Source organism: Lampris incognitus, chromosome 19 (genome assembly GCF_029633865.1).
Source record: "Lampris incognitus isolate fLamInc1 chromosome 19, fLamInc1.hap2, whole genome shotgun sequence".
NCBI lineage: Eukaryota > Metazoa > Chordata > Actinopteri > Lampriformes > Lampridae > Lampris > Lampris incognitus.
Window position 1 is genome coordinate 35,611,430 of NC_079229.1, and position 23,332 is coordinate 35,634,761.

General features: G+C 45.4%; 1 protein-coding gene across 1 annotated transcript in view; it reads left to right on the forward strand.

The window, feature by feature from the left end:
- dnah5l (dynein, axonemal, heavy chain 5 like) overlaps positions 1–23,332 on the forward strand; it is a 113,207-nt gene that overhangs the window by 56,492 nt on the left and 33,383 nt on the right. The window contains exons 53-75 of the mRNA XM_056299258.1: positions 711–845; positions 1,505–1,681; positions 1,908–1,997; positions 3,208–3,342; positions 4,380–4,481; positions 8,083–8,250; positions 8,897–9,103; positions 9,954–10,046; positions 12,322–12,558; positions 12,960–13,025; positions 14,149–14,289; positions 15,355–15,486; positions 15,758–15,868; positions 17,075–17,229; positions 17,434–17,555; positions 18,324–18,553; positions 18,973–19,131; positions 19,298–19,454; positions 19,746–19,891; positions 20,014–20,148; positions 20,404–20,505; positions 21,546–21,659; positions 22,717–22,884. Of these exons, the coding sequence (XP_056155233.1) occupies positions 711–845; positions 1,505–1,681; positions 1,908–1,997; positions 3,208–3,342; positions 4,380–4,481; positions 8,083–8,250; positions 8,897–9,103; positions 9,954–10,046; positions 12,322–12,558; positions 12,960–13,025; positions 14,149–14,289; positions 15,355–15,486; positions 15,758–15,868; positions 17,075–17,229; positions 17,434–17,555; positions 18,324–18,553; positions 18,973–19,131; positions 19,298–19,454; positions 19,746–19,891; positions 20,014–20,148; positions 20,404–20,505; positions 21,546–21,659; positions 22,717–22,884 (3,282 nt within the window). The remainder of the gene's footprint in view (positions 1–710; positions 846–1,504; positions 1,682–1,907; positions 1,998–3,207; positions 3,343–4,379; positions 4,482–8,082; positions 8,251–8,896; positions 9,104–9,953; positions 10,047–12,321; positions 12,559–12,959; positions 13,026–14,148; positions 14,290–15,354; positions 15,487–15,757; positions 15,869–17,074; positions 17,230–17,433; positions 17,556–18,323; positions 18,554–18,972; positions 19,132–19,297; positions 19,455–19,745; positions 19,892–20,013; positions 20,149–20,403; positions 20,506–21,545; positions 21,660–22,716; positions 22,885–23,332) is intronic.

A 23,332-nucleotide genomic window follows, 5' to 3' on the forward strand; every position in this document is an offset into this window, starting at 1 on the left:
TGAGTGAGAGTGTGTGGAAAAGCACACTGATACACACAGGGCTGCGCATGCACAAGCAAACACATGCTTGCATGCATACACAAACATGCGCACACCACACACTGATAAGCGCAAAAGACGACACTTTCTATGCATGCAAACTTGAACGCGTGTTTTTGTGCACGCATGCAAAATGTTGTATGTATGTATGCATGCATGCTGATTTGCATGCATACTCGTTGAAATGTGGGAACATGCATTCACAAATGCATGCCCAGTAACACATCCTGCAAAGAAGCAAAAGTATACAGCTGTCGAGTCGTGAATATGTGGGCATGCACGTAGACACATCCAGACATTTGCACACCTCCTTCAGACATGCAGACAGCCTTACAGGTGAAGGATGTGTGTCTGGTCATTAATGAGAAGTGATCTTTAGAATATTCCCCAGTCTGACTCTGTCCTGCAAGCCAGCCACAAGTCTGTATGAAATGAAACTAGCCACAATGCCATGTTGTAGTGAACTGTATTTTTCTCTTAATGTGTTGTGAGTGCAGTGAGGTTGTTTTCAAACGCAAAATTATAATTCTTCATTTTAAAATAAAGCATACAGTATGAACATTTTGTAAACAGTTTGTGTGTATATGTTTGTCATTTCATGAATGTGTGTGTGTGTGTGTGTGTGTGTGTGTGTGTGTGTGTGTGTGTGTGTGTGTGTGTGCGTATGCCAGGGGGAACATGTATGGATCTTGCTGGATGGTCCAGTGGACGCCATCTGGATCGAGAACTTGAATTCTGTTCTGGATGACAACAAAACGTTGACTTTGGCCAACGGAGACCGAATCCCCATGGCTCCATGCTGCAAGGTCTGTCCGTCACAACCGTTACCCTCTAAAACGCCCGATAACAGTATTACTGCCTCTCATCACTAGGGGGGTGTTGTTGCATCACAAATCCTCAGAAAGTGCTACTGGCTTGAGGTTACTGTAGTATCTGGACAGAGAAACCGTCTGTTTACGCTATCGTTGATAGTTGTTCATCAGCCACATGTTGCTTGCTTCATCATTTAGCTGATTTTCTGAATAGAAAAGCAGTTTTATTTCATGTAATGAAATCAAAATACCAGTATGGATGGTGAGTTAATGCCTCCACCTGGAAAAGAAGAGAAAAGTAGACAATAAGCTTCAACTCTGACTTTACAACAGTCTTGTTCCTGTGCAGTAACCTCTTTATTTATTTATTACTATCTTTATAAAGAGATGAAGCTAAAATCCAGGGTACTCAATTAAATATTATTACCCAGGTCTGCTTTCCCGGTATGTTGCTGTTTTAAAGGTGGGACTTTTAAAAATGTTTTTGACAGTGAAAGTAAGAACATGGACTATGGGGTCCAGAGATTGACCATTACTGGTGGCTGACAGTTCATGAGTTTCTAAGAAGAACTCGATCGCAATTGTTTTACTGTTGTAAAACACCCCAATCAAATAAATCCTGAAGAGGTTGTGGGTCTGTCCCCTTTTTCCAGGTGGTGTTTGAGCCGCACAACATTGACAACGCGTCTCCGGCCACCGTGTCCAGAAATGGGATGGTGTTCATGAGCTCCTCGGTGCTGAGCTGGAGCCCCGTCCTGCAGGCCTGGCTCCAAACCCGGCCTCAGATCCAGGCCCAGATGCTGCAGGACCTCTTCGGCAGCTGTTACCAGGTTGGGGTTGGGGGGGGGGGGGGTCAATAGAGGTGGGTGGGAATCAACTCGGTTGTAAAACGGCAATACTAAGCTGATGAGGATCTTGCAGTATTTCCCTTGAATCACAATGAACAGATGCTGTGAAGCATGTTTCATGTGTGGTTTCTACGTCTGAATATTTTATTCTGGTAAGCATACCGTTTTTCTTCTTCCTGTTTGTCCCCTTTCTTTTTGTCTCCTTCAGGATCTGATCAACTTTGTCTCCACCGCTGTTTCTCCTAAGATGAACATCCTGGACTGTATGTACATCAGACAGACTATTGACCTCTTACAGGTACAGTTCACATCACCTTCATAACACGGATAGCTTGATAGATACTGATATACGGTATGTATATCAGTATCGATACTTTAAACCAACTCTACACTGCTAATACAGAAAACAGATTTTATTAAATGATGATCCTCGTAACAGATAACGTAATTATGAACTTCAATTATTAGACGATAGTTAAAGTGTAATTCCGGTATTTTTAAACCTGAGTGCTATTTTCCCATCGTTTGGCATCTAAATGAGTAATAGGGACAAAAATCTTTGGACTTGGTCCAGTATTGAACGAGAATACTTCAGCCAGCAGCCGTGGAACGAGCTGCAGTGTAATCCTTGGGGGCAGTTGCACCCATTAAAGTACATCAACTAAAAGTGCTTTTGTGAAACCGGTTTCGGTCGATGACTACTGCAAGCCAAAGAAGCTGGTTCACCCTCCTGTGTCTGTTGCCCCTCTCTCTCTCTCTCTCGCTCTCGCTCCTCATCCTCTTCAATTTGTAGGACCTCTTCGTCCGTATACTCTGGCTCAAATAAATACAGGCGGCCATCGAATTCAAACGCCTCATCCACATTATTGAAATCAGCTCAGTTTTAGCCATGACTTTGAAGATGAATTATTGCTGGCAGTTCCTGTATGTTTCAGGCGATGCTACCTCAAATGAATGGTCAGGTCTAATAAGACTCGCTGTGACCTCCTCTTTTGCAAACAAACCCCGGCCCTGCGTTCAAATAGTAGCAGCATGAAAAGGGATGCTGCAACAGATTCGAAGAAGCGAAATGTAAAGAAAAAGGTCTGTCGCTGTCGGGATCTTTTCCATGTTGTTTTCAGATACTCGAAATTACAATCTGAGCCTGTCAGTGGCAAAAACTAACACTTTTAGTGGACGTACTTTTACAGGCACCATTGTTCCCAAGGATTACATTGCAGCCTGTTTCACAGCTGCCAGCTGAAGCGTTCTCACTCAATACCGGACCAATTCCAAAAACTTTTGTCCCTATTAGTCATTTAGACACCAAATGATGGGAAAATGTGGCCCAGGTTTAAAAATATGGAAATTACCCTTTAAATAAAACAGATAATGTAATACAAGGATGGTTACGGTCTCCGAAGACTTTATCTTCACATCAAGTTCATATTACGTTCTCCAAAAATGGTCCATATAGTGAATGATGGTGTATGATGTCCCCCGACCCCGCCTTACGGTTGTGTTTTCAGGGCCTTCTCCCGGCGTCGGAGGACAGACAGGGCGGCCACGGCATCGTGGGCCGGCTCTTTGTATTCGCAGTCATGTGGTCTATAGGAGCCCTGCTGGAGCTAGAAGACAGGGCCAAGATGGAGGCCTTCTTAAAGGTGCAGTACCATCAAGACACACACACACACACACACACACACACACACACACACACACCCACACACAAAGGCCCACTAGATATTTGGTGGCTTTGCTCATTGAAGACCAGGAACTGAGTTAAAAGAGAAATGTGTTGTGGGGTGCATTGTTTCTTTTCTTTTTTTTTCATATCAATTTTTTATGTTGTGTGAATTTTATTTCAAGTCAGCAACACATCAGTTTATTCTTTCATATAAATCAACACCATATGTGAATATGAAGAGTGTAATGTCCAATATTTAAATAAAGTGATTATAATTACATATAAAGCAGGAACATCTGGGGGTGCCCCTGTAGCCAAATGGGTAGAGTGCATGCCACATGGTCACAACCGTCGCCAGTCTGAATCCAGCCAGTGACCTTTGTTGCATGTCTTACTCCTCTCCCTCTCTCCCTCCCCATTTTCTGTCTGCCTACACTTTGACTATCTAATTAAGGTATAAAAATACCAAAATAATCAGTTCGAATCCCTGTGTTACCTCCGGCTCAGTTGGATGTCTCTACAGACACAGTTGGCCGTTTCTGCAGGACGGAAAACGGATGTGAGTATGTGTCCTGGTCACTGCAGTAGCGCCCCCTCTGGTCGGTCGAGGCGCCTGTTCGGGGGAGCTGGGGGGAATAGCATGATCCTCCCATGCGTTATGTCGTCCTGGTGAAACTCCTCACTGTCAGGTGAAAAGAAGCGGCTGGTGACTCCACATGTATCGGAGGAGGCATGTGGTAGTCTGCAGCCCTCCCCGGATCGGCAGAGGGGGTGGAGCAGCGACTGGGACGGCTTAGAAGAGTGGGGCAATTGGCTGGATACAATTGGGGAGAAATACAACAAACAAAAAAAAACCTGGACATTTTTGTAGGCTCCATCCTCTGTTTTTCTGATTTTCAACATGAAGGTTGCATTTGACTCCAGCTCTCTTCCAGTTTTTAAACACATATTTAGCCATAGAACAGTCCTTTATGATGCAGCGTCACATGGACTGGGTTCTCTTTTGTTTCAAAGGGCCACGCCTTAGCTCTCGACCTGCCGCATACTCGGGACGATCAGAACATCTTTGAGTTTACCGTCAACGAACAGGGCCAATGGGAGCACTGGTCCAATAAGGTACGTCAACCAGACCTGTCACAGTGACACTAGTTTTACACTCTTTTTCCTTTAATACTGTTGATGCTGTCACGGCAGTTATTTAATTCCACTTTGACGTTAAACAAGGAGCAAGACAAAAATCTCTTATACAGTATTGTCACACTTTAATATGTTCGTGAACAAATGCACAAAGCATAGATAAAGTGTATGCCCTGATCTCAGAGCCCACTCCCTTTATACTTTGCAGCCTAAACTTGCCCATTGTCACAGTCACAATGGCATGCACCCAGAGTTTCTCGCTAATCCTGGTTGGAAGAAGTAGCTTATCTTTATTGCTGGACTGTCATCCTAATGGATAGCTGAACATGCTCAAATAATTCATAGGTCAGTTGTCCTCTCATCCTCATCTTCCAGCTTGTAATTCACCAGGACTGTTCCTTCAGACCTTGTTACACTCGAGTGAGCTTCCCACTAGGGGTGTAATGGTCTATGTATTCGTCCTTGTGAATTTACAGTACGGATTTTATGATTCCGGCCTGTCCAGGGTGTCTCCCCACGGTTCGGTACATGCAGCCATACGACGAATACGTCTGAGATTCAGTCACACTGACAGCCTAACGGTGAGAGTATAGCTCATACACTGTAAAAAAATAGCCGTTCTGATCCACACTCCAATCCAGAAGGTGGCGATAAAGCACTTAAATGCTGTTTGTCAATCGCCATTATGGCGGCGAGTGCAAATGAGACACAGAAGCTGGAAGACCCCGCCTGCTACTTTCAAATCAGCTGTGTGGGAAAATGTTGGGTTCGCAGTGGACTACAGCAGTGATGGAGAGCGAGTGGCTGATCGGACAAAGACTGTGTGTCGCGTTGTTCAGCAGTTGTACAGTATGTCAACTGCTGAACTGCTAATGCATATAAAACGACTTCACCCTGATGTGCCAGTCACCGGAGCTAGGCAGAAACAAACCGGACAAGTATTTATCTCCGCTGCTTTTAAGCAGCCTCTAGATACCAAATCAGACAGAGCCTAAACCATTACAGAAGCAGTTGGCATCTACATTTCAACATCTAGGCACCCATATGCAGTAGTAGAGGAACCTGGCTTCAAACATTTATTAAAAGTGCTCGAGCCTCGTTACACTGTCCCATCCCGGGCCACATAAGCCAGTCTGTGGTCCCAGCCCTTTACAGGTGCACACGAGCAGTGATTGTGCACGAGCCGTCCACTGCACCCGCCGTTGCACTAACAACCAATGGCTGGACTTCCCGTGCTACTGAAAGCTGTCTCACGGTAACCGCCCACGTCATTAACTGTGACTGGGAAATGAAAAACCCAGTTCTACTAACGCGACCTGTGTATGAGCAGCACACTAGCACCCACCTAGCTGAGAAGCTACAAGAGGCAGTAGCAGAGTGGGAACTAGAGAAGTCCAAAACCATTGCTGTGACCACAGACAATGCTAGAAACAATGTTAATGCTGTCAGTGAAGCAGGACTGGGTCCACAAATCGGATGCTGTGCCCATACCTTAAACTTAGCACCACAGAAAGGCATGGCAGTAAACCAGGTATCGCGGCCGGAATAACGGAAACACTCCTTGTTATCATTTATTTTGTAGTATTTTCAGAACATGAGCACCGCTTTTCAGTTTTTTATTGAACCTTTTTGTTTGACATCATCCAACATAAAACTATGCCTATGTATGTTTGCTGTTTACATTTAACTGTATACTACAGTATGTGGAAAGGTTCTTTATTTTTATATTGAAGTTACCAAAGTTGCCAGTTTGCAAATATTACCTGGCTGTACCTGGCCTGTCACCTCAGTACCTCCCTACTAGCAAGGATGTTTTGTTTTCCTGTGTCTTTTGGGAGGGTTGGGCTTAAGCTTTGAATGTTTAAATATAGTTTAAGTGGAACCAATTGAAACACAGTACAAGTTTTATTTTTTCATTCTATTATACTTTTACATAAGAGGTGCTTTTCAGTTTTGTAGCTGATTGGGACCAGTTGCTTTTCTTTATCAGCCTACATAGAAATATGACCTATGCAAGAGTGTGTGTGTGTGTTTGCAGTTCAAAATAAATGAAAAGAAATGCATTTGGGATTTTTGTTGCTTTTTTCCTCTTGTACCGAACTCATACTGAACCGTGCCCCAAAACCGAGGTACGTACCGAACCGTGGCTTCAATGTACCATTACACTCCTGCTTCCCACACATTCCTCTGCTATCAGCTGACAGTTAACAACAGGCCTTTATTTACTGCCGGCTTGGTCGGGTGTCCCTACAGACACAATTGGCCGTGTCTGCAGGTGGGAAAGCCGGATGTGGGTATGTGTCCTGGTCGCTGCACTAGCGCCTCCTCTGGTTGGTCGGGGCAACTGTGCGGGGGGGGGACTGGGGGGAATAGCGTGATCCTCCCACACGCTATGTCCCCCTGGTGAAACTCCTCACGGTCAGGTGAAAAGAAGCGACTGGTGACTCCACATGTATGGGAGGAGGCATGTGGTAGTCTGCAGCCCTCCCCGGATCGGCAGAGGGGGTGGAGCAGCGACCGGGACGGCTCGGAAGAGTGGGGCAATTGGCTGGATACAATTGGGGAGAAAAAGGAGGGGGGGGGGAATCCCAAAAAAACCAGTTTATCAGTTCACACAGGGGAAGACACTTCATAGTGTCATGTGTAGCAAATCAAAGGTTACTACCTTTGATTTGCTACACAATGTAAACTAAAGTTAAACATGGTATAGGTCATACATGCTCTTAAGATTAGAAGTAAGGAGACATCGTATATAATAATAATAAATTTATATGATTATATGGCAGCTTAATTGCTCTCAAAATACATATATATTGAATATAAATTATGTCAGTACCTTTTGTCACTAGAGGGAGAAAGCCTGGCCAGTACAGCGTGGTGGATGACTAGCTTACTGCCTTGCTCATGGGCACGTTTACATAGACTCTTGATGAACATGTCGTTTGTTCAACTTGTGACATCCTTGGTTAAAGAGCTGTTTTTTGCTATATGTGGTTCTTCTATCACAATAACCCTTTTCTATGGGGATTTATAATGGGGAGTCCCCATGACCCTGAGTAGGAAAAGCGGTTTGGATAATGGATGGATGGATTGATTTGTAACGGGGAGTCCCCGCGACCCCAAGTAGAAGAAGTGATATGGATAATGGATGGATGGATTTATAATGGCACTCTTGCTTAATCATATCTTTGTTACACAAGTACACGTGCTGAATAAATAAGAGAGATGGAGCATGTAGTATTCATTAATTTTATTCATTCACAGATTTTTTTTTTAAGAAGAAAGTGTGAAATAACTAACCTATTGGATTTTCCCTTTGTGAGAAGAGTTTTTAAAGCAACGCCTCCAGCATCTGAAGAAAAAAAAGTCTTCTGTTCTGAGACTGTTGCTATCACAAAATTCAGATTATTTCTGGTAATATGTAAGGTGTTAGGTTTCATCTCATCCTAGAGCACTTATATTGACTGAATCAACCTACGGTATATCTCCTTTTTTTCATTTTTCTATTAAGTATTGGTTAGGAAGTAAACCGCGGCAATTTTGCAATGTGTAATGATTATATTTTATCCCTGCTATCCAGGTTCCAGAGTACATCTACCCGACGGACCACATACCAGAGTACTCGTCCATCCTGGTACCCAATGTGGACAACGTGCGGACAGACTTCCTGATGCAAACCATCATGAAACAGGGCAAAGCTGTGCTGCTGATTGGTGGACAGGGGACTGCCAAGACGGTCATGATCAAGGTGGGAGAAGAAAAAGATGGGGGAGTGGGGGGGGTGGTAGAAAGGATAATGGGAGACTGGAAAAGGGGGACTCATGGACAAGTTTCCAACTTGAGAGTTGTCTTGAACACAACATAAGACACCCTGGTAAATGTCTGACTTCCTTGGCAGTTACCTACCGACTGAACTAGGGAGCAGTTTGAGACACAACCGCTGTAGCATTACTGTCGGACATCAGTCAGAAAATCACTCCATGCAGGTTTTATTTTTTAATTTTTTTCAACATTACGGCTTCTGGCACCCGGGTAGCGTAGCGGTCTATTCCGTTGTCTACCAACATGGGGGTCGGTGGTTCGAATCCCCGTGTTACCTCTGGCTTGGTTGGGCGTCTCTACAGACACAATTGGCCATGTCTGCGGGTGGGAAGCTGGATGTGAAGAGTAGAGTAATTGGCCAAGTACAAGTGGGGAGAAAAAGGGGGGGGAAAAGAAAAACGTTACGGCTTCTTCCTTCATACAGGTTGATGCTGTTGGTGCTGCCTTTGATATTTCGTCACAGAGTATTGATTTCCAATTGGTTGTTACCCTTTTAGCGCCGCCAGAAGTTGACAGCTAGCATTAGTATTTGCTCGTTAACGCTTCTGCTGCCTCTCTGTCTCCCTCTTCAGGGCTACATGGGTAAGTTTGACCCGGAGCTCCATCTCAGTAAGAGCGTGAACTTCTCGTCGGCGACGCTGCCCAGCATGTTCCAGAGGACCATAGAGAGTTACATAGACAAACGCATGGGGTCCACCTATGGACCGCCGGCCGGCCGCAAGATGACAGTTTTCATCGACGACATCAACATGCCCGTTATAAACGAGTGGGGGGACCAGGTGGGAGATCAGTCTGTCTGACTGGCTGAAAAAATAAGAAACCACAGACATCTCTTTTACTTTCTTTAATCTTTCAGCTTTTTGTCTTCTCTTGGTCTTTTTGGGTTGAATCTGTTTTTCCTCGTCTCCTTTAACTCCATGCTGTCGTTTTTCTTTCTTTGGATTTTGATCTGAACATCGGCTCAGCTTTCTTCTTTGCTTGTTTTTATTATTTCATTTTTTATTGATTTTTTTCTTCATTCCGATATTTCAAGATTTACTCTTTCACTCATTTTGTTTTTGTTTTCTCTTACTATCTTTACCTTTGTTCCGGCCCTTGGTTTCAGGTAGCCAATCAAATTGTTAAATCTGTTCTGTCTGAAGGCATCTGGGTGGCGTGGCAGTCTATTCCGCTGCCTACCAACACAGGGATAGGCGGTTCGAATCCCCGTGTTACCCCTGGCTTGGTCGGGCGTCCCTACAGACACAATTGGCCGTGTCTGTGGATGGAAAGTCAGATGTGGGTATGTGTCCTGGTCGCTGAAATAGTGCCTCCTCTGGTCGGTCGGGGTGCCTGTTCAGGGGGAGGGGGAACTGGGGGGAATGGCGTGAACCTCCCACGCGCTACACCCCCTGGTGAAACTCCTCACTGTCAGGTGAAAAGAAGCGGCTGGTGACTCCACATGTATTGGAGGAGGCATGTGGTAGTCTGCAGCCCTCCATTGATCGGCAGAGGGGGTGGAGCAGCGACCGGGACGGCTCGGAAGAGTGGGGTAATTAGCCCAGTACAATTAGGGAGAAAAAGGGGCAAAAAATCCACACAAAAAAAATCCAAAACTGTTCTCTCTGCCCCCCCTGCCCCCTTCTTTAGATAACCAATGAGATTGTCCGTCAGTTGATGGAGCAGGGTGGGTTCTACAGTCTGGACCGCCCAGGAGAGTTCACCACTATTGTCGACACCCAGGTAATAATAATTGGTCATTATGTATGGATGAATGAACAATGAATGTGTAGATGAGTGGATGTTTGGCAGGTGAGGTTCTGGAGGATCCGGGTCTTGTCCAGACATGACCTGGGTCCATAATTTCTCTACAACGGGTCAACCAGCTAACCTCCACCGCCGAGCACAGAGCCTCCTTCTATCTCTGAATTTTACTGATAAATACCGTCACATGTTAGGATACCATGAGAACGATAGAGCCTTGAAATGTCACTCAACACCTTTATGTCCTTTCATAATCTTTTCTTTATTTAGTACGTCTGAAGCCCATCATCTGTTAAGTAGTTACCTGTATCTATCTATCTATCTATCTATCTATCTATCTATCTATCTATCTATCTATCTATCTATCTATCTATCTATCTATCTATCTATCTATCTATCTATCTATCCATCAGACAGACAGATGGATGGTGTGGGTGCAACTGGGTTATCAAATCAGTCTCATGGATTAGTCTCATAAAATTATTAACCGTTAATTTTGGTGTTCAGTAGTTAGAATTGAACCATTCCAGCTGATGGAATGATCAGTGTTACACCAGCTGGAGTACTTTACGTGGCAGAGGATGGCTCCAGGGAGGACCGTCACAGAACAGGCAGGACAAATATTGTGTGTGTGTGTGTGTGTGTGTGTGTGTGCATTGTTGCTGCTGCTGTGCAGCAAGGAAATGGCACCAAAAAGAACAAAGGGGTATGTCTGTCTGTCTGTCTGTCTGTGTGCGTGTGTGTGTGTGTGTGTGTGTGTGTGTGTGTGTGTGTGTGTGTTTGCAAACGAAGAAACAAAAGTGAAAGTAGGAAAGGAATTAAAGTAAGTAGATGGTCCATCTAGCAAACTGTGTGCATCAGTGTGCGCAGCTGAATAGTGAGTGAAATCAACCAGTAGTACATTTCTCAAGTAACAAGAGGAGGTTCAAAGGGCGTCCAGGTAACATAGCGGTCTACTTCGTTGCCTGCCAACATGGGGATCGCCAGTTCGAATCCCCGTGTCACCTCTGGCTTGGTCAAGCGTCCCTACAGACACAACTGGCCGTGTCTGTGGGTGGGAAGTTGCATGTGGGTGTGTCCTGGTCGCTGCACTAGCGCCTCCTCTGGTCGGTCGGGGTGCCTGTTCAGGGGGGAGGGGGAACTGGGGGGAATAGCGTGATCCTCCCATGTGCTACGCCCCCCTGGTGGAACCCCTCACTGTCAGGGGAAAAGAAGCGGCTGGTGACTCAACATGTATTGGAGGAGGCATGTGGTAGTCTGCAGCCCTCCACGAATCGGCAGAGGGGGTGGAGCAGCGACCGGGACGGCTCGGAAGAGTGGGGTAATTGGCTGGATACAACTAGGGAAAAAACAGGGTTAAAAAAAAAACAAAAAAACTAAAAGACAAATTTAAGGAAAAGAAAATTAAAGCTCCTGATCGGCCTACGTATGTAACGCTTCCTACGTGGATCAGTGTGTCTCTCGATCACAGATGAGTTCACCCAACAACACTTTTCTCACATGAGACAGTTGGACCAACTACTGAACCCGACTCTGTCCAAACGCAAAGCCCTACTTGATGATCGCTCTTAAGGCGATCAGAGTCCTTGTTGTCCGACGAACAGCGCGGGGCACAGGTTCAGGAAAACTGTTTCTTTTCCTGGTTGTCTGGCATAGAAGCGTGGCTCCGCGGAAAAGTCTCTTTTCTGTCACAAAACTCACCAGCTTTGATGCTGTGTCGGTCATCAGATGGTCTCGAAGGAGTCTAAGTTGCGATTGCATCAACGTGTAAGAAATAGAAGGGATCCGGGCACCTTCTCTTATGTGGAAACTGCATGTGTTGCATTAAAGGTTAACCGGTAATCACAGCCGGTTAGCAGATGAACAAGATGAGGTCATCTTCCAGTAAAACAGGCCAGCAGTCATGTGAAGACATGTGGTCCTGTGTTCTTTTATTCTTCTGCAGGAGAAGGTATTTCTAGATGCTTCTGCAGAAGGTGTTTCTAGATGCTTCTGCAGAAGGTGTTTCTAGATGCTTCTGCAGAAGGTATTTCTAGATGCTTGTGGGTGCACAGACCACAGCAAAAGAAGACAAATTTCAATTCCACCGCCCATTTAAGGGCGAAATAGTGGACGGTGAGACGGTGGGTGGAGGTCACGTGTGAGGTTGAGCAGGGAGTTATGGGTATTATAGTCCACAGGCAGCACCGGTCCCTACAATAGATTGATAGATAGATTGACTTATATGGCTAATCAACATAAATACCTCCTCCAGATGGTGGCAGCCATGATCCAACCTGGTGGGGGTCGCAATGACATCCCTCAGAGACTGAAGAGACAGTTCTCAATCTTCAACTGCACCCTGCCATCCAACTCCTCCATTGATAAGATCTTCCGCACTATAGCGACCGGATATTTCTGCCCGCAGAGGGGCTTCCCCGCGGAGGTGTGCGCCTTAGCCAGCGCCTTGGTGCCCACCATGCGACGGCTCTGGCAGGCTGTCAAGGCCAAGGTACTGTTATACTCAATCACACACACACACTCTATCACCAGAGACATTGTTAGAATGATCAGTGACAAATCTAACTAGTCTTTCAGTGCATTGTTCAAACAAATCTAGATGCAGAAAACGTCCTTTTCTGTTATAATGGACATAGAGCAAAAACAGATCAAATAAACGAGTAAAGGATATAAAACGGTAGCATTGGTCCACTTTGCTATTGGCACAGACCTGTATCAATGGACATGTGAGTCCATGGACACTCTCTCTTCCCTTCTCATCTCTTTCTGTCCTTTACTTTTTCTCCTCTCATCTCTCTCCTCCCATTCAACTCTTCCACCCTCTTTCATTTTTTTCTTCCCACTTTCTTCTACCCACATGTCCTCTCTCTTTCTCTCCCCTTCTCTCTCTAGATGCTGCCGTCTCCTGCAAAGTTTCACTACATCTTCAACCTGCGGGACCTGAGCAGAATCTGGCAGGTATGGAAACTTCCATACAACCACATGCACACCATTCCAGTGTTTATATGTATATATATATGTGTGTGTGTGTGTATGTGTAACAACCAGTCAACTAAAGGGTCCAACCCTTTAGTTGACTGGTTAGTGCAGTGGGCGACCCAGGTTCGCTTCCTGGCTGCCCCTGAATTCACTACGTCGGGGATGGTAAGACCGTGACGCCATCGGAAGCTCGTGTGCCCAGAGGTGTGAGGGAGCTTATATGCTGAAGCGTGGGGACGCACTTCCCGAAGGAGGGGGGTAGTGTAACGACCACAGATGACTAGACTCGCTAGCCCTTGGCTAACGGGTTGGCCCTTTAGTTGACTGGTTAGCGCAGTCACCTGTGGTGCGAGAAACCCAGGTTCAGTTCCAAGCTGCTCCCTGAATTCTTGCTACATATATATATATATATATAGTATATATAGTATATATATATATATATATATATATGTGTGTGTGTGTGTGTGTGTGTGTGTGTATGTATAACGTTTCTCACACAGTACAGCTAATTGACAAACCAGAGAGTCTGTTTTCACATTGACTGATTTTCTGCCTATGACTGATAGGCCTATTTCTGCCTATCACCGACGGAGACAGTTTTAATATCATTTCATATTATTGATAGTAATAATAAAGTGTAATCCTAACAGGGAAAAAAATTGCTCAGTTGTATGACTTCCATCCATCCATTATCTGAACCGCTTATCCTGCTCCCAGGGTTGCAGGGATGCTGGAGCCTATCCCAGCAGTCACTGGGCGGGGAGACTTAAAATGAAAAATAGTTAAAAAGAAAAATATTATCAGGTGCCTTTGTAGCCGAACGGCATACCACATGGTGGCAACGTCGCCGGTTCAGATCCAGCCGACCACCTTTGTTGCACGTCATACCCCGCTCTCTCGCCCTCATTTCCTGTGTACCTCTTCACTGTCACCGTCAGATAAAGGTAAAATACCAAAAAGAAATCATTAAAATAAATATTTATATTTATTATCGTTCCTCCCCTCCTAAATCATCTTCACTAAACTGGTGAGTTAGCTGTGGTTTCTGTCAGTGCATTGTGACAGTGAGATGTGTGTGTGTGTGTGTGTCTCTCTCTCTCAGGGCATTCTGATGGTGAGATCTGAGGTGTGTGACAGCTGTCAGCTCCTAGCTGCTCTCTTCCATCATGAGTGTACCAGAGTCATCGCTGACCGCTTTACCGACCCCAAAGACACGAACACCTTCAGCGCCATCGTGGAGAAGGTAGAGAGAGAGGGGACCTGTGTGTTTGTGTGTAGGTTTGTGCATGTGTTTTGGTACCATATGGCTTGAGGAAGCTACCAATAGACACATTTGCATTAGTGTGACAGACATCAACTTGTAATTCATGAGCAGACTGTTGTGCATTGCATTGTGTGTGTGTGTGTGTGTGCATGTATGTGATTATTTGTTTATTTTGGGGTTGGGTGGGGGTTGTTGTTACTCCAGCCATCTAGATACCAAAAGACACACACGGACTTACCTAATATCGTTTCCTAACTGGATGCATGTATCCAACTATCGCGTTGCATCGGACTGTCTGTCCACACTGAAACCGCCATGTAAACAAACCACATCCCTATCAGCTGCGTGCTCGATGTCACGCGGGAGACGTTCCTCGTCCATGACAGAGTGCTGTTCAACGCCAGCGGCAGGAAATAGATAGAACAGGGCATCCGACAAAACTTCAGCTCAAAACGGCGCATTGCACTGCGCAGCGCTGCGTCGCTCGTGGACAGTTAGGACTTTCCGATAGAAAATAAAGTAATCGGGCGTCCGGGTGGTGTGGCGGTCTATTCCGTTGCCTACCAACAAGGGGATCGCCGGTTCAAATCCCCGTGTTACCGCCGGCTTGGTTGGGTGACCCTACAGATACAATTGGCTGTGTCTGCGGGTGGGAAGCCGGATGTAGGTATGTGTGCTGGTCGCTGCACTAGCGCCTCCTCTGGTTGGTCGAGACGCCTGTTCAGGGGGAGGGGGAACTGGAGGGAACAGCGTGATCCTCCCACGCACTATGTCCCCCTGGTGAAACTCCTCACTGTCAGGTGAGAAGAAGCAGCTGGCGACTCCACATGTATCGGAGGAGGTATGTGGTAGTCTGCAGCCTTCCCCGGATCAGCAGAGGTGGAGCAGAGACCGGGATGGCTTGATATAGTGGGGTAATTGGCCGGCTACAATTGGGGAGAAAAGGGGGAAAATTCAAAAAAGAAAATAAAGCCATCAAACTGATGTGGTTACTGATGCTCGTTCAGTTAAGACACAGTGTAATCTTCTTTTCTTCTTCCCCAGATCACAGTGGAGGTCCATGGGTCAGCTCTGACTGAGCATGCTCAGTGGGACAGTTACTTTGTGGACTTCCTGCGTGAGGCTCCAGAGGTGACGGAGGAGGAGCCTGATGACGCCACGATGGAAGCCCCAAAGGTCTGTATTCATAATGCAGTACAGCCCTCAAATCATTAGTATTGATTTTATTCTTTTCTTCTTCTTTCATCCAGTTAAATTCAGTTTGTCATGTTTTGTTCTTTATTGTCCTCCAAGCATTTATTATTACATCAAGCATTTTTACCACACATCTGACACACTACCAACGTTGAGGTGCCACTGGAAGGCAGTTTATTCTGAACTTTTATAGAAGAAGTCATCAAGAACGACAGACTGTGTTTCCTTTAAGAACCTCTGGTGTGATTGACAGATATACGAGCCAATCATGTCGCTGGACTGCCTGGTGGAGCGCCTGTCCTTCTTCCAGCAACAATACAACGAGGCTGTGAGGGGCGGAGCCATGGACCTGGTCTTCTTCAAGGTAACACACCTGACACGCTCAGACGTGGGCGTCCGAAGGCAGGCCTCGAGTAAGGTTCAGAAACACATCTGTTAACAGTACAATAACACTCAGGAGAACAGCAAGAAAGTAAAAGTGTTTAAATTCATAATTTTCTTCATCTCACTACTTTCTTCAAAGCTTTTGGAACTTTTATCAGCTTTCTTCATCATGCTTCATATTAGATAGATAGATTCTTTATCGTCCCTATAGAGGAAATGTATTACCACAGCTTGTACATTAAGTTTACATCCATACAAATTTACATTTACACATAAAACATCCACACACTTAAACTTGATTAATGACCTCATTCCAGTTTTTAAGTACACAGTATGACATCGTAAGTACTGTCAGTCAACCAGATGCCTATCACATTAAATTTGATCATAACTCTTGGTCGTGTGTGTGTGTGTGTGTGTGTGTGTTTGTCCAGTGATGAAGGTCTCTCATTTACTTCTTTACTCCCGTTGATTGACACCTCAGTCCGTTTTCCCCAGTGATGGCAAATAACCATCACACGGTCCTGTTTGTATTTTCTACTGCCTCAGGTTCGGTTTATTTTTTTTATTTTTTTTCTGTCCGTTTTCCTCCCCAATTGTACCCGGCCAGTTACCCCACTCTTCCGAGCTGTCCCGGTCTCTGCTCCCCCCCCTCCGCTGATCCAGGGAGGGCTGCAGACTACCACATGTCTCCTCCGATAAATGTGGAGTCACCAGCTGCTTCTTTTCATCTGACAGTGAGGAGTTTCACCAGGGGGACCCAGCGCTTGGGAGGATCATGCTATTCCCCCAGTTCCCCCTCCCCCCCAAACAGGCACCCTGACCGACCAGAGGAGGCGCTAATGCAGCGACCAGGACACATACCCACATCCGGCTTCCCACCCACAGACATATCCAATTGTGTCTGTAGGGACGCCCGACCAAGCCGGAGGTAACACGGGGATTCGAACCGGCGATGCCTGTGTTGGTAGGCAGCGCAATAGACAGCTGTGCTACCCGGACGCCCCATATTCTTTATTTTCTTACCAGGAGAAATCTGCTGCAGACACCCAACAACCAAACAAACCAAACAGAAGCCATCATGTGAATGAAAACAAAGCATCACTGATTCAGAGGAACAGCCACAGGCAGAATAAAATGGAATGGCCAGTGTAAAGGTTTCATGTTGTGTTGTGTCACTGCTCAGGATGCCATGAGTCACCTGGTGAAGATCTCTCGTATCCTGCGGATGCCTCAGGGGAATGCTCTGCTGGTTGGCGTCGGAGGCTCCGGCAAACAGAGTCTGACCCGACTGGCGTCCTTCATCGCAGGATACCAGACCTTCCAGATCACCTTGACCCGGTCAGGATCGGTTTATATACACATTCACACACACACACACACACACGCATTGACACACACCCTGAAAGACAGAAGCGCGCACACTCATGTACACTGACAAAAACACAGAAAAACAGACATTCGCATATACACACAGAAACACACTCACAGCAGACCATATACCATACAAGCTTGACCATTTTGTGTGTGTGTGTGTGTGTACAGGTCTTATAACAGCGGTAATCTACTGGAGGATCTGAAGTCCCTTTATCGTATTGCTGGACAGCAGGCCAAAGGAGTCACCTTCCTCTTCACCGACAATGACATCAAAGATGAAGCATTCTTGGGTAACTCTCTCTCTTTCTACGTCTCTCTTTACATCTGTGTTTTTTGTGTCTCTGTCGCTCTCTCTGGTTCTGTCTCTTTCTTCATCTGTGTGTTTGTGTACGCATGTCTCTCTCTGTCTCTCTCTGTCTGTCTGTCTCTCTCTGGCTATGTTCCCATCCAGTTGTCAAGCTCATTTTAAGTGAACGTTCTGAAAGTCACAGAAAGTGTGAATGAAGTACGTTTCCATCCGATCTGTTTAAGTGAATACAAACCCTGAACTTAGTTGTAGGTGTCCTGCGTCATATGTCCATACTTCCAACACCCACGACGAAGACAGAACAGTAAAGATGAAGATGCAGACGATCGTGTGATTAAAATCTATTCACATTTCATTCATTTTAGTGCCTATGCTTTTAATAGACAATAGCAAAAACAACCTCAAGTGAGCTGTAAACGTTTTTCAACGCAATATTTCATAACGCATATAAAAACGCTTTGCTGTCTCCTCTCCGTCTGTCTGTCTGTCTCTCTCTCCATTGCCGTCTGCCTCTTTCTGTGTCTCCCGTCTCTATGCCTGCCCTTCTCTCTGTCTGTGTGCTGTGACTTCTCTGTCGGACTGTTGGTCTCGAAAGATAAAGAATCTTCTGTATTCTTTACTATGTCATGACGTTTAATGATGTGATCCACAATTCACGTCCACTTTTCTCATCACTCACTCTTTCCTGTTTTCCTTTCCTTTCCCACCTTTTTTTCCTCCCCTGCTCCTCTCCTCCATCACTTGTGTCCAGAGTACATGAACAACGTCCTGTCCAGCAGTGAGATCTCCAGCCTGTTCGCCCGAGACGAGGTGGACGAGATCCTCCAGGGTCTGATCCCAGTCATGAAGCGCCATCACCCGCGGCGTGCCGCCACTGCTGAGAACCTGTACGACTACTTCCTGTCCCGCGTCCGCAGCAACCTCCACGTCGTCCTCTGCTTCTCACCCATCGGCAAGAAGTTCCGCACATGGGCCATGAAGGTGAGAAGAGGCCCAGGATCAGGCCGAATACCTCAGATAAGCATTTAGTGCCTGAATATTGAATACACAGTCCTTAATGTAATCAGTAACATTTTCAGTTACTCGTAAAGAGTAACTTACTGAGATTACATTCAGGACACATCTTCAAAAGACAGGTGTGAAACAGGTGTGCTGCATCATGAATATGATTTATGTTTATTCCTCGGTGTTACTGGTATTTCCATGTCATTATCTCAATACGTGTTGACTTCTGCAAACTACAGAAGTCTTCTTGATTTGACTATTCATGGATTACCTATTGTCTGAAATACACCAGCAATGAAAATTGTGAAAAGGGGACATTGTTTTGCATGAAAATCTTCAGGATAGTAGCTTTAACTTCCGAATCAGTGGGTGACCTTGCATGTGCACCTCACCAGTTCCCAGGGTTGATATCGGGCTGCACCGTAGACTGGTTCCAGCATTGGCCCCGCGACGCCCTGGTGGCCGTCTCACATCACTTCCTGTCTCAGTACCAGGACATCCGCTGCTCGGAGGAAGTGAGGCACCGCGTGGTGGTTACCATGGGAACCTTCCAGGTAGAGTCCCCAGTTTTGTCATGTCAGTCCACTTCACATGGGGTTTTTGTGGACAGGGAAAAGTTGTCCAATCAACTAAAATGCTCACTCAGAAATCAAACACGCGTGGTAATCAAAAACTACATGACAGTAAACTGTTGCTATCATTATAAAAATCTACCTCCAGGACCTTGTGGCAGAGACATGCACCAAGTATTTTGAGCGTTTTCGCCGGCAGATGTACGTGACCCCCAAGTCCTTCCTTTCCTTCATTGAGGGCTACAAGCTCATCTACTCCGAGAAGATCGCTCACGTCGGCATGTTGTCCGAACGCATGCAGACAGGTAGCAAAGCCTAAAAAAGCAGAAGGCATCAGCCACACAGGGATGAGAACCTGCTGGGAAACTTGCACTTACTTCCTACTTTAGAGTAACCATTGCAATGGGCAACTACAAAAATGTCCATGATTTGGATATTTGTCGACTGGTTCTTGTCTTAGGTATGCCAGTGACAGATGGCATCAAAAAAGGAAGTTTGTTTGCAAGTGACTCTTCAGGATTGTAACTTTGTAATATAACCTTAATGCAAAATGGACTGTAGATATAACATGTGTTTGACCCACCCATCCACTCCAGGCCTATCGAAACTAATGGAGGCAGAGCAGTCTGTGAACCAGCTGTCGAAGGAGCTGGTGGTGAAGGAGCAGGAGCTGGCTGTTGCCTCCCAGAGGGCAGATGGGGTACTACAGGAGGTCACTGCCAAGGCCCAGGCTGCTGAACAGGTACCAGATTATACACGACGCGTTCTGAATACTCTAATTCTTTATTTTGAGGGTTAAGATGAAACTTTTTCCTCTCTTCTCTTTTGCTCCTCCTCTCTTTTCCTCTTCCTCTCCCTCTCCAGGTGAAGCAGCAGGTGCAGAAGGTGAAAGATAAGGCCCAGTCCATCGTGGAGGAGATTGAGGCCGATAAAACCGCAGCTGAGTCCAAACTGGAAGCTGCCAAACCTGCACTGGAGGCCGCAGAGGCCGCTCTGCAAGTAGGCAGTGTCAACACAAACCTGCACACACACACACATGCAACACTTTTACACACACATAGATATATACACACACAGAGCACATAAACACACATTCTTATGTTACTTGACAACATAACTGCCCCTCTGTCTCTCTGTCTGTCTGTCTCTCTCTGTCTTTCTCTCTCTGTCTCTCTCTCTCTGGCTCTCTGTCTGTCTGTCTGTCTCTCTCTCTCTCTCTCTCTCTGTCTGTCTCTGTCTCTCTCTCTCCTGCAGACCATTAAACCAGCAGACATAGCCACAGTGAGGAAGCTGGGGAAGCCTCCTCATCTCATTATGAGGATCATGGACACCGTGTTGCTGCTTTTCCAGAGGAAGGTCTCTCATCCAGCCATCAGACAGTACAAGCCTGTTTCATGCCATGCAGGCTTGTACTGTCTCATAAAGAATTTACTTGACTCACTGGATTATTTTGCTCCTTATTTGTTGAGCACTTTCCCTACTTGATGGTAGGGAAAGTGCTAACATAAGAATGTGTGTTTATGTGCTCTCTTTTAACAAAGTTTTATATTTATATATATATATATATATATATATATTTATAGTGATCAGGCCATGATCGTGTTGTCATTCATTCATTTATTTAGCACATGGAAAAATATACAACTGGCGACAAACTTCAGCTATATAAAGATGAAGGGCTTAGTACTCTAACCTAATACTCTTTAACTGAAAAGTAACACAACAATAACGACAACAAAAAGAACAAAAACAGTCAGACAACGTAGAAAGAAAGAATAAGAACCTTCAAAGATCATACAAAAACAAAAGGAACAAAAAACAGAATCATCCAACACATTGTGTGTGTTTTTGTTGTCATAGTTAAACAGCAGGTTCATTTCTTAAGGAAGAATACGATGAAGTTTCTCACCGACAAAAATTAAGCAAAGATGAAATCAGAACTCAGTTTTTTGATTGAAAAGGATGAGGATAAGTTTTGGTTGCCTTCTGAAATTTTTTTAATGGCAGGTTTTGTCATAACAGCTCTTCCGCTTGACCCAAAAAAAGTCTCAACATGGTGGTGGTGGTGAAGGGGGGTGTCATCCTTCACATACCCAGGGAAGGTTGACTGAATGTTAAACTCTTTTCCTGCTCTGCTCCGCTTCACATCCACCCACATCCATACAGTCAGACTGGGAGCTGACCAGTACAGCCACAGTCTTCCACTGTTTTGGACTAGACACTACCCAGTACAAGGAACTCATATGGAAACTCATTACTCCTTCCAGTATTAATGCCCTGCTCTAATGGTTGAGATACACAGAGAATTTAACCCCTAACCCTGGCAGAATCCATGCCTCTCACCCTGATGTTTCTGTTATTCACGTTTAGCTGAATGTATAATTATTTTTCCCAAGCTTGACCAGGTGACCCTCGACCCTGAGCGACCTTGCCCACGACCTTCCTGGGCGGAGGCCATGAAGCTGATGCAGAACTCTGCCTTCCTCAGCATGCTTCTCAACTTTAGCAAGGTCACACACACACACACACACACTCACATGAACTCAGAAACACACAAATGCACACAAAACACACTTAATACACAAACACATTGTTATACACTCACGCACATAGACAGTTAGTTTTACCTTTAAAAAGAGCAGCCATGAAAGATTGTATTTGATATGTGTGAGGAGCCACTCTGAGGGAAACTCCCCTCTCACATCTCACGTATCAGGCTTTACAGAAGTTTGCACGGATTAACACAGCAGGTGTGTGTGTGTATTTAGAGATGTGTGTGTGTGTGTGTGTGTGTTCAGCAACAGTGTAGACACACACACACACACCCACACACATACACAGAAGTACACAGCCATACCTGCTAAGCAGTGGATTAGAGGTCTATATTGGTCTATAGTAGGGGAAACCCTAGTTTAGTCTGTCTATCCATCTGTCTGTCTGTCTGTCTGTGGATTCAGTCATGTGCCATGGAGAGCCATCTTCACACAGCTTTTTATATTCTAATCAAGCACTAACCCTGACCTTCATCTTCAACATGAAATTAAAGAATTTCATGTTCAAATGAAGTTTAACAGGCAAGTGATTTACACACATGAGGACTTGTGACATGGAATCCCAAAACATGATGGTGCCGGAACATGAATACATTAATATAAAGTAGAATCAACCAAAATGTCAGACATTCTACATTATCTGCGAAGACTAACTGGTATGAAGAGTAATTTGCAACATTTAGTTTAATTTTTTATTTTCTATTCTGAGAATAGCACCGTATTCTGTTACAGCAGGTATCACTTTAGGGTCTGTACTCATTTGCTGACGGGCGGTCAACAGTTCTTTATCTTTCATCCTAGAATGTACCAGCACGTGCTAAAAAACCTGCATTTCCCTCAAACTTTGTAAACCACAAATCACTATTTGGACGTCTTCTGTGGTTGTCTTACATCATTTTGATCTGCACAGATCGTAGTAGACATCCATGGGCAGATGTTATATTTGGACTTTATTTGGTGATAGAACATCTACTATCCTGGTCAGTTCCTCATTCTGTCTGTGATTCTATTGTAGGACACCATCACGGAGGAAGTGGTGGAGCTGATGGCTCCATATTTACAGATGGACGATTATAACCTGGAGTCTGCCAAGCGGATCTGTGGGAACGTGGCTGGTCTCTGCTCCTGGACCGAAGCCATGGCCGACTTCTTTGCCATTAACAAGGAGGTCCTGCCACTCAAGGTATGGCACACACAAACATAGAAGTACACACACATGCAGAAACACGTGCATGCAGGTAAGTGTAAGCATACACATATACAGATACAAACAAATGCATGCACATATATAGCCCCTTTCCACCGACCTGTTGCTGGTATCTAATCCAGAGCTGGTTCCACGCATTTCCACCGAAAAAATACTGGTGCCAGTAGCAAAAACTGGCACTGGCACGGCTTCAGAAAATTGGTGGTCCAGAAGTTGGAACCACTGATGTCAGTGGCTTTGGGAGGAGCTTTCTGCAAGAAGTTCACTGCCATTTTGTTAAAACATGAGTGAAAGCAGCAGTGAAAAGTCAAGCCTGCAGTGGTCTGTGGAAGAGACCACTGCTTTGTTGGCACTTTGAGCCTCCACAGAAATGCAAGACGAAGGTCCGCTCTCTGGCCAGCAAGATGGACGAACTGCTGCTACA